At 53.7% G+C, this 12,990-nt stretch overlaps 1 protein-coding gene across 7 annotated transcripts in view; it reads right to left on the bottom strand.

The window, feature by feature from the left end:
* ATF6 (activating transcription factor 6) overlaps positions 1–12,990 on the bottom strand; it is a 366,260-nt gene that overhangs the window by 299,734 nt on the left and 53,536 nt on the right. For all 7 annotated transcript variants that reach the window (XR_005583814.1, XR_005583815.1, XM_039485531.1 and 4 more), the window contains one exon: positions 11,545–11,753. Coding sequence is in view for 5 of the 7 variants with exons in the window: in XM_039485531.1 (XP_039341465.1) it covers positions 11,545–11,753 (209 nt within the window). In the remaining 2 variants the exon portion in view is untranslated. The remainder of the gene's footprint in view (positions 1–11,544; positions 11,754–12,990) is intronic.

The following is a 12,990-nucleotide window of genomic DNA, read 5'->3' as shown; positions in this document are numbered from 1 at the left end:
TGAGCGCCTTGAGCTCAGAGACTCGTCTGGCAGATGTGATAGCCACGAGAAAAACCGTCTTCCATGAGAGGTACAGCAAGGAGCAGGTGGCCAGCGGCTCGAAGGGCGGAGACATGAGCCTGTTGAGGACCAGATTGAGGTCCCAGGTGGGAGTCAGATGATGAACCGGGGGGTAAAGACGATCAAGGCCCTTTCTGAAGCGAGTAGTCAGCGGGTGAGAAAACAGGGTATATCCGCCTTCACCGGGGTGGAAAGCAGAGATGGCCGCTAAGTGCACTTTAATGGAGGACAGCGCAAGACCTTGTTGTTTTAGCGACCAGAGATAGTCCAAGATCATCGGAAGTGGGAGTTCCGAAGGAATAGCGTCCCGCGCTTGAGCCCAGCAAGCAAAGCGCTTCCACTTGGCCAGGTAGGTAGATCGAGTGGAGGGCTTTCTGCTGCTCAATAAGACGTGCTGCACGGGAGCAGAACAGCGCAACTCCATCTGGTCTAGCCACTGAGGAGCCACGCCGTGAGTAGGAGGGACGGCAGGTCCGGGTGACGGAGAGTGCCGTGATCTTGTGTTATCAGATCGGGATGAAGTGGCAGAGAAATGGGGCTGGCTATCGACAGACTGAGCAGCGTGGTGAACCAGTGTTGCCTGGGCCACGCTGGCGCAATTAAGATGAGACGCGCCTTGTCTCGTCGGAGCTTCAGCAGGACCTTGTGTATGAGAGGAAACGGAGGAAAGGCGTAGTACAGGTGACGAGTCCATGGAAGGAGAAACCCGTCCGAGAGAGAGCCCGGTGCCAGACCTTGAAAGGAGCAAAACTTCTGGCATTTGCGGTTCAATCGGGACGCAAACAAGTCTATGTGGGGAAATCCCCACTGTTGGAAAATGGAATGAGCGATGTCTGCTCTCAGCAACCACTCGTGGCAGAGAAAGGACCTGCTCAGGCGATCCGCGATGGTGTTCCTGATGCCAGGAAGGAATGACGCTACTAGATGTATCGAGTGGGCTATGCAGAATTCCCACAGTAGCATCGCCTCGTCGCGGGGGGGGGGGGGGGGGGGGGGGGTGGGCGGGGCCCGCCTTGCTTGTTGATATAGTACATGGCCGTTGTGTTGTCCGTAAAGACTGAGACACAACGGCCGTGGAGGCGAGTCTGGAACGCTTGGCAGGCGAGGCGTACTGCCCGGAGCTCCCTGACGTTGATGTGCATGTTTAACTCCTGCCGCGACCAAAGACCTTGAGTCTGAAGATCGCCGAGATGGGCTCCCCATCCAAGAGACTAGGCGTCCGTTGTCAGAGACAGGGAAGGTTGAGGAGCCTGGAATGGGACGCCCGCACATACGTTGGACGGGGTCAGCCACCAGTCCAGGGATTGAAGGACACCCGCTGGGATGGTGAGTGTGGTATCCAGGGGGTCCCTGTGTGGGCGGTAGCTGGAATGGAGCCACAGCTGAAGCAGGCGGAGGCGGAGTCTGGCAAACGGGGTGACATGTGTGCAAGCCGCCATATGACCGAGGAGGCGGAGGCAAGCACGGGCCGAGGTCATGCGAGAGGCCTGAACGTCGCGGATCAGCTGCGTAAGGGCCTGGAACCGGAGCTGCGGAAGGAAGGCTCTGGCTAGAGAGGAGTCCAGGGTCGCGCCAATCAAATCCAACCTCTGAGTTGGAACTAAGGTGGACTTCTCTATGTTGAGAAGTAGGCCTAGGCACGTGAATAAGTCCTTGACCTCTGTGACATGTTGCTGGACCGTGGCCTGCGAGTCCCCCCTGATGAGCCAGTCATCCAGGTATGGAAAAACGCAGATGCCGCGTCGACGGAGGTGGGCGGCGACAACGGCCATGCACTTTGTGAACACCCTTGGGACCGTGGACAGGCCGAAGGGGAGTACCGCAAACTGGAAGTGTAGGTGAGCGATTGTGAAACGGAGGAAGCGTCTGTGCGGTGAGAAGATTGCGATATGAAAATAAGCGTCCTTCATATTGAGGGCGGCATACCAGTCTCCTGACTCCAAAGTAGGGATAATGACCCCGAGGGATACCATGCGGAACTTCAACTTTAGCATGTATGCGTTGAGTCCTCGCAGGTCGAGAATGGGTCGGAGGCCTCCTTTGGATTTGGGAATCAAAAAATATCGGGAATAAAACCCCTTCCCCCGATCCGCGTCCGGAACCCTCTCGACCGCTCCGATGGCTAGGAGCGAGTGCACCTCCTGTAAGAGGAGTTGCTCGTGAGAGGGGTCCCTGAAAAGGGACCGGGAAGGAGGGTGGGAAGGTGGAGGTGAAACGAATTGGAGTTGGTAACCACGTTCCACCGTGCGTAGGACCCAGGCATCGGTGGTTAGCCGGGCCCACGCCGGGAGGAAATAGGAAAGGCGGTTGGAAAAAAGGAGGGAGGAATTGGGAGGAAGAACTGGTATGTCGCCCCCGGGCGCATCTTCAAAAAGATGGTTTAGGCCCCGGCGGTTTAGAGGGGGCTCGCCCTTGGGACGGTTGGTTGCCCGCCGTCGACCAGAGTCTTGCCTGTAGCGAGGCATATAGTAAGGGCGGTTAAATTGAGGACGGAACGGACGCCTCTGGGTAGCTGGGGTATGCATCCCCAAAGTGCGGATGATAACCCTGTTATCCTTTAGATTTTGAAGCTTGGAGTCCGTCTTTTCTGAGAAGAGCTCCTTCGAATCAAAGGCAGGTCTTGAATGGTATACTGAACCTCAGGGGGAAGCATCGAACTCTGGAGCCAAGAGATCCGGCGCATGGTCACGCCCGAGGCTACAGTACGTGCCGCCGAGTCAGCCGCGTCTAAAGAGGCCTGCAAGGAGGTGCGTGCTACCTTTTTGCCTTCTTCTACAAAGGCCGCAAACTCCTGTCGGGAATCCTGAGGCAGGAGCTCTTTATATTTTTCTACCTCAGCCCAAGTGTCATGGCCGTAGCGGCTGAGCAAGGCCTGCTGGTTAGCCACACGGATCTGTAGGGCAACGGCAGAGTAGACCTTGCGACCAAGCAAGTCCATGCGCTTGGCCTCCTTTGACTTAGGAGCCGGGCCCTGTTGGCCATTGCGCTCTTTGTCGTTGACCGACTGCACTACTAAAGACGAGGGGGCAGGGTGCACATACAAATGTTCGTATCCCCTGGAAGGGACCATGTATCTGCGTTTCACCCCTCGGGCTGTGGGCGCAATAGACGACGGAGTCTGCCACAAGGTATCAGCGTTCGCCTGGATAGTCCTTATAAAGGGTAGAGCTATGCGGGTTGGAGCGTCCGCGGACAAAATGGTCACTATCGGATCACTGACTTCCGATACCTCCTCAGCCTGGAGATCCATTCGCAGTGCCACCCTGCGAAGGAGCTCTTGGTGTGCTCTTAAGTCAATTGGTGGGGGACCCACTGATGACGAGCCTGCCGCTGCCTCATCTGGGGGAGAGGAGGAGGAAGAAGTGCCGGGCAGAATGGCATCGTGGTCAGCATCCGGCTCCTGTAAGGGTTCCTGCCCCAGAGGTTCCTGGGCAGGCTGAGCCCCTTCGTCCGCACCGGATGGTACCTCAGTGTCGACTGGGGGGTGGCTTACGGTAGCCTCCGGGACGCGTGTCTCCTGTGATACAGTGCACATAGGAGGCACAGGAGGGCCTTGGCTTTGGTGGTAGGCCCAAGGAGTCCAATATTTGGGTCCTGGTCCGCAGGATGGGATTGCCGGAAAACTCCCGAAGGGACCTGAGAGTCGTGGTCATCGACATAGTAGCTGTTGGCGTGTGAGGAGGCCGAAGCGTGTCGCGAGGGCCAAGGAGGAGCAGATAAGCCTTCCGCTGAAGTGCCTACCGATCTCATCTGCCGCCTTTGTGGTGAACGGTGCCGGGAGGCCTCTCGGTACCGAGAGCAGGAGCGAGAATGGGACCTGTGACCGGTGCGGTGCCGGGAGGTCGAGCGGGATCTCCACAATCGGTGCCGGGAGTGACTCCGCGAGTAGCGGCGGCCATAGCGGTACCGGGAACTAGACCGGTGCCGGGAGTGACGGGTCGGAGATCTAGAATCCGACCGGTGCCGCGAGTCCGACCGGTGCCGCGTGGTCGAGCGGTGCCGAGACTGCAAGCGGCGGTGCGATCGACGGCCGGATCGAGATCGGCGCCGAGAGCGGGAACGGGATCGGCGTCGAGAACGGGAACGGGTTCGGTGCCGGTCAGCGTCGGTGCCAGCAGGTGGCCTGAACATGGACGGCTTGCCCATAGAGCGGGGCGCCCGCACCGGCGGCGGTGGCACAACCAGTTCTGTCGGTGCAATGAGGTCCCGTGCCGCCTCGAAGGTCTCAGGCGTTGATGGCAGTGGCATCTCAACCGCGGCCGGAGCCGGGGAGGCTACAGGTGCCGGGCTCGACGGCATCTCGGGGGCCGGAGTCGCCGGTGCCAGCAGAAGCGTCTGCGGCAGAAGAGCCGGTGCCGCGGCAGGTTTTGGTGCCGGGCGATCCGGACAGGGCGCACTCTGTGGCTTCGGAGCCGGCGGTGCCGTGGAGGCAGCGGCCTTTCCTTTCTTCGCCCTCGGCGAGAGAGAGCATCTCTGGGCCGGTTTCGGTGCCGATGACAGTTTTGGTGGCACCGCAGAGTGGCCCGGTGCCGTGGCGGTGCTGCGAGAGTCTTTCGGCGCAGCTGGCGGTGCCGCGGCCGGAGGGGTTAAGGCTGCCTCCATTAGGAGCTGTTTCAGCCTAATGTCTCTTTCCCTCTTAGTGCGAGGCTTAAAGGCTTTGCAAATTGGGCACTTAGTAGATAAGTGTGACTCTCCTAAGCACTTTAAACAGGAGCTATGAGGATCCCCTGTAGGCATAGGACTGCGGCAGGCCGAGCACGGCTTGAAACCCGGGGAGCCGGGCATACGCTCCGGTCCCGGGTGCGGGTGGGGCTAATCCCCTAACCCGCTAACTATCTACACTAAACTGATTTTAAACTATGAAAAACAAGAAAACTTAAACTAAGATAGAAACTATGTACAATTTTTTACAGAGAAACTATGAGGAAGCTAGGGAAACGGAGGTCAGGCAAGCTGCACTCCGCTGTTCCAACGACCGACACGGGCGGTAAGAAGGAACTGAGGGTCGGGTGGGTCGGCTGAGGTATATATGCGGTGCCATTATGGCGCCACTCCAGGGGGCGCTCAGCCGACCCACTGGGGTTGCTAGGGTAAAAGTCTTCCGACGAAAGTGCACGCGGCGCGCACACACCTAACTGGAATGGATATGAGCAATCACTCGAAGAAGAACTTCCAGCACCGGTGCACGTGGCGAGCACACACACCTAGTGTGGAATGCACATGAGCAATCACTCAAAGAAGAAATAACGCAAGGGCCACTGGAACTGACTCTGGCTGCTTTCTGCTTAGAGCAGTGGTCACCAACTGGTCAATCGCGATCGACTGGGAGATCCTCTAGGATCATTGATTGCAATCTCCAGCGGCACAGTGTGGCTGCCGCTAAAGCAGACTCCCTGCCTACCCCAGCCCCACACCACTCCCGGAAGCAGGCAGTACAGCCCCAGGGGCAGGGAGACAGCTGCTGCCTGCAAGCACTGGCCCCGCAGCTCCCATTGGCCAGGAGAGCTGTGGGGGCGGTGTTTGCAGAGAGGGGCAGCGCACGGAGCCACATGCCCCCTGCCACCCCCGGGGGCTGCAGGGGCGTGTTGGCCCCTTCTGGGAGCAGTGTGGAGCCGGAGTAGGCAGGGAGCTTGTCTTAGACTCGCTGCATCCGCCACCAACTGGGAATTTGCCAGAGGTAAGTGCTGCCCAGTGGGAGGCCACACCCCAGCCCTGACCCACCTCCCCGAGCCAGCACCCCAAACCCCCTCCTGCACCCCAAGCCACACCCTGAGCCCCCTCCTGGAGCCAGTACCCCATACCTCCTCCTGCCCCACAACACTCTGCCCCAGCCCTGACCCCCCTCCCAGAGCCAGCACCTTGCACTCTCTCCTGCACCCCAACACTCTTCCCCAGCCCAGAGCCCCCTCTTGCACCCAAACTCCCTCCTAGAGCTTGCACCCCAATCCCCTGCCCCAGGCTCAGCCCAGAGCCCCCTCCCACACTGAGAATCCCTCGGCCCCAACCCAGAGCCCGCACCCACTCCCAAACCCCAAACTCCTACTCCAGCCCAATGAAAGTGAGTGAAGGTGTGGGAGAGCGAATGACAGAGAGAGACGAGGATGGAGTGAATGGGGCAGGGCTTTAGGGGAAGGGGTGGGGCCTCAGGAAATGGGCAGGGTAGATCCTGGGTTGTCCTTAGATTCAAAAAGTGATCGTGGCTGTAAACAGATTGGAGACCACTGGCCTAGAGGCTGTCAGGGAGACTGTAAGAGCATTGGTATCACAACCCCACCCCAAAAGGGGAACGGGGTTTGCATATCCATCGACACCATCTCTAGCAAGACCTTTCATTCCCATCCTCCTACAACTACAAAAATCACACAGCTATGGCTCATGCTTAGGATTAGTCAATGATTATTTTCAACTATGAATTATTTCTAAGAATAGGTTTTTTTCATTCTGTTCTGTAGTCAGCCCAGATTCACTCCCCATGCCTCAGATCCTGCAATGTTATCCAGGCAGCAAGTGAGAAAGGCAAAGAGGAGACTGTATCCAGTTTCAGTAACTGGGTCAGACCAATGGTCTGCTAGCTACCAAGTCTCCTGCTAACCATGGCTCCTACCCACCATTCCATGGAGAAGAGCCCTGGTGCTGCAAACCTCCAATGGTCCACAAATAGGGGCCACTCTTGTGAACTTCTATAGGTCCTGTCACAGAGAGCCTGAGTTTCACAGTAGTGCAGCTCCCCTTCTGTTGACTTCATATTGTCTGCAGGACTGAGGATCACCTGGAAAGGTCAGCTGGCAAGAGGCTTAGGAGTCAGCAGAAGTGCGGGATGGGAGAAGCTGCCTGACCTACACGGAGGGAAGTACAGTGAAAGATGAATCCTTTCCCTGGTCCATTGGGCTGCTTCCTTCTGCCCCCATCTCTGTTGAGAGGGTCCAGAAAGTGAAAACTCCCTCCCACACAACCTTGGAAGGTTCTTAAGTCACCTGATAACCAGAGCCGCTTGGGAAGCTCATTGAGGACCCTGTCTGACTAAGTGGGTATTCACCCACGAAAGCTTATGCTCCAATATGTCTGTTAGTCTACAAGGTGCCACCGGACTCTCTGTTGCTTTTTGAGGACCCTAATATCCCTCTCTCATTAGGAGATGCCAGGGCAAGTCCTAGAAGACTCCTGGCCCATGCACCAGTTGGCCCCAACTGGCATCCCAACAGCCACTGCCCAAGCCTTTTTGGGGTCCCCAGCACTGCCTCAGTAGATTTGTCAGCCCCTCCGTCTCTCAATAAGCCAAAATAGCCAAGGAAATAACAAGACTTAGACTCATAGACTTTAAGGCCAAAAGGGGACCATCATGATCATCTAGTCTAACCTCCTGCACATCGCAGGCCACCAAACTTCACCCACCCACTCCTGTAATAGACCCCTAACCTCTGGCTTAGTTACTGAAGTCCTCAAATCATGGATTAAAGGCTTCAAGTTACAGAGAATCCGCCATTTACACTAGTTTAAACCTGCAAGTGACCTGTGCCCCATGCTGCAGAGAAAGGCGAAACCCCCACAGGTCTCTGCCAATCTGACCCAGGGGAAAATTCCTTCCCAAACCCACATATGGCAATCAGTGAGACCCTGAGCATGTGGGCAAAACCCATCAGGTTGGGATCACATATTGTGGGTGATGCTCAACAAAACACCTCAGGTATGAGAGGGTGAGTTCTCAATCAACCTCCCAAAACTGACAAGGGTCAACACAACCTCCGAGACATACTGCAAGAATCAATAAGGGTTTGCAAAATGCCTTGAAATTCTTGGCTGAAAGGAGCTGAAGACATGTATCTTTCGAAAGATGTCAGGATAAGCTCCATTACACATCCCAAATTGTATGTTCTGTGCAACATAAATACACAGAGGCCAGTCTGTCCAACAAAATTCACTCTAAGAAAACATTTTCCCATATACTGTTGTTTCTAGCATACTTTGTAAATGTTTATTTTGTGCATGAAAGAACACACTCCTTGCACTTTCATTCATCATTGCAAGCTCTGAAAAAGTCAGCAATGCCTAACATAACTTAAACAAAATAATTTTGTTTTGCTATGTGCCATTAATCATTCTGCAAAGCAATCCAATTCAAGCAGGTCACTACTTTTCTGATCTTTGTTAATTTACAAGTGGATTCCAAGTTATTTCCTTGCTACAAATGTTTTAAACTTCAGAAGACCATCTATATCATTTCCAAAGATGTAACAGCCGATCATTGCTGCCACTTTTGGTGTCTTCTCAGGAACAGTATCTGCTGAACAACAGAAGCCACCTAACAAGAATACCTGGCTAAATTTGCCTCCTGCTAAGGCTCATTTGTAGCTAATTCTAAAAACACTGCAGGTCCTGCACTATATTTAAGCTTGGCAGGATTCAATTAAAATGCATTGATGTCAGTAAATGTTAATTTCAGTTGACACACTGAAATCAACAAAAAAAACATATCCATTGGGCCAGGGGTCCTGTAAATGGGTCGACTCACCCCTGCGGCGCCTCCTACTGGTTGCTCTCTGAAGTTAGCTCAGTCCAGCCCTGGAGCACCCTCTGCAGGCTGGTGATCCACCTGTTCTTAGGCCCCCCGTGGCCCTCCCTGGACCCGGTGCCCTTTTACATGGGGTGCTGCCCCCTGGGCAGTAACCCCTTTCTCTCTGGGTCTCCCCTTCTGTCTCAGGGAACCCCCACCCTCTATCCCTACCTTGCCTCAGTATTTGGCTACTGCCAGTCATTGTCTAGCCCCACCCTCTGGGGCAGACTGCAGTATCAGCCTATTCATCACAGGCAAAGTTGGGTTTGGACCTGCTGCCTTGGCCTACCCCTAGGTTGCCCTCTGCAACCCACAGTACCTGTTGGCCCACTGCTAGGCCGCAGCCTGGGGCTTTCTAGGCTAGAGCTCCCCAGCTCCTCAGCCTTCCCCAGCCCTGCTGCACTCAGGTATCCAGTCTCAAGCTCCTAAGCAGCCGGGCCCATCTCTCTCTATAGCCAGAGAGAGACTGCCTAGGCTCCTGGCTCATAGCCTTTTATAGGGGCCAGCTGTGGCCTGATTGGGGTGTGGCCCAGCTGCAGCTACTTCCCCAATCAGCCCAGCTTGAGAGTAGCAGCTCTCAAGCCCTGCCAAGCTGCTTTCAAACCCCTTAAAACCCCGGAGCAGGGAATCCACCCTGCTACAGGTCCCCAACGCGGTGCCCGCGGGCGCCATCTAAATGCGCCCGCATCCTGGCCAGCGGCTGAACATCTGCCGAAATGCCGCCGAAATTCAGCGGATGCTCGACCGCCGCCACGGTCCTTCATCTGGGGCCCACCAGACGAAAAGGTTGGGGACCACTGCATTGGGCAGTTACTGGAAGTGCAGCCTCCCCCACGCACCCCCTGCAGCCCTGCTGCCACAACCCCGCTCCCTCACTCACCAGCCAGGAGTGCAGTAGCCATCCTCAGGCTGGAGCTGTTCAGTAGCAGAGTGGCCTCACCCGCAGCCAGGGGCTTGTCCTTGCAGCCCTGGTTGCGTGGGTGTGCTCCACCAGACCAGGACCGCAGACTCCCCTGAACCTTGTGCCCCAGTGTCTTGGGCGCCTCAGCCATAAAAGGAGCCCCTGAAGTCTCATTGCCAGCATCACAGCTAACCCTAACCTCAACCCTTCCCATCTTCCTTCTTAATTTTCTGCAGCTATAAAAATAAAAATAGTTAAAAATTCAAATATAAACACATACGTTAATCAATAAAACTGCAAAAAATAAAAACAGAATTCTGCCAGCCTAACTATATTTCCTGTTCTCACATGACCCTCTTGTGGAAAAGGATAGATTGCTACCTGACAGCTTTTTAAACCCAAGGGTGAACTTCTAAACGTTGGGATTAGATACTATCCTAACAGCTTGAGTCTACAAGATCAGGCTAGAAACCAGACTCTTTTGCTTCCATGAGAGCATTTTTATTCTGTGAACTATAGTACTGCCTAGAGGCCCCAACCCACGGCAAGACCCTGCTGAACTACTCCGTATGTACACACAGTGAGAGAGCCTAAAGAGCTAACAGTCTAAGTAGACAAGACAGACAAAGGCAAAAATCTCTCAAGTCTCACCTCTGTCATGACATCCAGCCTGCTCACCAAAGCTAGAGAAGTGACAAGCTGTGTCTATTCTTTCTCCTTTCCTTTTCCTACTCCCTTCCTCCTATCCTCTAACCACAATGAAATAAACACATCACCATCCACATAACACTGGGCCAATTCTTCACCCCCCTCATTTGCTTGTATGTTGTATCCCCATCCTCTACCCTTGTCTGTTCATCTGAAGAGATCACATCTGTGCTGTGTTTGTACATCACCCAGCCCAACTAGTGCTATTATAATACAAATATTTAGTAACAGTAAAAGGTGGAAGAAGAGGATAATATACTTTCCTATTTTGCAACTGGAGGACTGAGGAACAAAGAGGTTAAGTGTCTTGCCCAGGGTTACTCAATTAGTCTGTGGCAGAGCTCAAATCTCCCAAATCCCAGTCCAGTGCCCTAACTTCAGGGGCAGCCCTCCTCATCTGTGGTATGTGGGCACTTCCAGTCTTAGGCCAAGAATGCACAGAAATAAAGACTATCATTAAAATCTTCATCGGAATACTTCAGAACTTTCTATAATAGCATGGGTTTGGTCCTAGAGATGGGTGAAGGCCCACAAATCTGGGGCTGGGTTGTCTTAAAGTCAATGTTTTACCCATTCAATGATTTACCAATGATACATACACACACACACAGAAAGCACAGACTAGTGCAGTGGTTCTCAAACTTCATTGCACCACGACCCCTTTCTGACAACAAAAATTACTACACGACTCCAGGAGAGGGGACCGAAGCCTGAGCCTGCCCGAGCCCTGCCGCCCCAGGTGGGAGGGTGGTGGCACAAAGCCAAAGCCTGAGCCCCACTGTCCTGGGTAGGGGGACCAAAGCCGAAGCCCAAGGACTTCAGCCCCAGACAGGGGGCCTGTAACATGAGCCTCGCTGCCCAGGGCTGAAGCCCTTGGGCCTCAGCTTCAGAGCCAGGCAGTGGGGCTTGGGCTTTGACTTTGATCCTGAGCCCCAGAAATCTAATGCCAGCCCTGGTGACCCCATTAAAATGGGGTCATGCCCCACTTTGGGGTCGTGACCCACAGTTTGAGAACCACTAGACTGTCTTAAAAAAAAATTAAAGGTATCCAGCAATCTCACACACCCTCTTTCCTGGTTAGACATTAGGAAAATATTTCTTCCTGGGTAGTTAGACAATGGAACTGTTTGCCAAGTGAGGCTTCTGAGCCCCAGACATCAGCAATGTGAAAGCACCCATCACTTCAGAGCTCCAGCCAGCGGAGCCAAGACGCCTTCTTCCTAAGGCTGCACAGCCCATAAGCACTCCCACACCATGTGCCAGCAGCTGAGGGGACAGGGGGTTTCAAACCTAAATTAACTACCATAAAACAGCTGGAACTTACATCCATGCCTGTAGTTTGGAGGAGGGGTTTAGTCAGCGCTATTTTTCCACTCACTGAACTGCTTCCTGTAGCTGGTGCCAGTACGTTCACAGTGTGACTGGACAGCTGCGTGGTCCCTCCAGTGACAGCAATGACTGGCTGAGATGCAGGGTGAACTCCAGGAGTCTGGAGCTGCACCACAGTGGACTGAGAAAGCACCACTGGCTGACCTAGAATGGAGACAGAAAGACAATGGTCACTGAGTGTTCAGTGGGGGATGGGGAATATGTTCTTATACTATCAATTTGTGGGGGGTGGTTTTGATGTGAGGGTAGGGGGGCTTCACTCCCAAAACCACTCAGCACTGCTCCCAGTTCTAAAGCATCAATATACTCTCAAACAAAACTCAGTTAAACAAAACAAGTCTGCAGGGTTCTATATTTATTCCCTCTATTTCATATCAGTTTATAAACCAAAACACAACTCTTCCATCTCCCACACCACAAACTTAATCTGGGATCAGATAATCCATCTAGACTTTTTCTGCCTCTTACACCATAACTGGTAATCGGATTTTGCACTGAGAATTTAGCTGGCAGTTTTGCTAATGATACACAAAGCAGAATAGAGTTCAGATCACTGTCCCAGAACTGTGCAGGCTCCTGAGGGCTCACAAGAGTAAACATCTGTTGGTGTCATTACAACAAGTGTGGCAGCCTTAAGGAGGCTGTGATCCTTAAGCCTTTTAGCACCCATCAACCCTTAACCAGGGGGCGGGGCTACTCAGAGAGACCAGGGCTTTAAAAAGCCCATTTCTAAGTGACCAGAGGAGCTAGCGACCAGGAGCGGCTAACAGGGGAGTTTTGCGAGGGAGTTTTCTATAGGGGGAGTGTGAGTAGGGGCTAGAACTCAACTTTCTTTAAACTTAAAAGCCAAAAACACCCCCTTGATATAAACAAAACAACAACAAAGGAACCAACTGCAGGAGTAAAAGGAGAATGCAGGCAGAAGTTCAGCAACAGAGTGGGGGCTACCCAGTTTATTGCACTCAATGCAGCGTGTATGATTACCTGACCTATGAGCAGGTGGCATATGTGTGCATTTGGTGCAAGGAGCTCATGGCCCTCAGAAACCATGTTCGGGCTTTGGAGGCCAGAGTGGCTGAACTGGAGGAGCTGAGGGAGACAGAGAAGTACATAGATGAGACCTTCTGGGACACAGTAGAACGGTCCCACCCCCGGACTGACAGCCTCTGTGCTGTTGAGGAGGATGAAAGTCCCAGCAAAGGAGAGCATCTAAGTGGAGCAGAGGGAAACAATCCCATAGTTGGGACCCTCCTTCCAGATGATGTTGTGGTATCCTCTCGCACTGAGGATCTCTCTCCAGGGGAGGGAACTCCAGCTATTAGAAAGAGACCGGTATTAGTAATGGGCAATTCAATCATTAGAAAAATAGATAGCTGGGTTT

The sequence above is a fragment of the Mauremys reevesii genome, linkage group 8 (assembly GCF_016161935.1).
Source record: "Mauremys reevesii isolate NIE-2019 linkage group 8, ASM1616193v1, whole genome shotgun sequence".
NCBI lineage: Eukaryota > Metazoa > Chordata > Testudines > Geoemydidae > Mauremys > Mauremys reevesii.
This window is presented reverse-complemented; position numbering and strand designations above follow the sequence as displayed.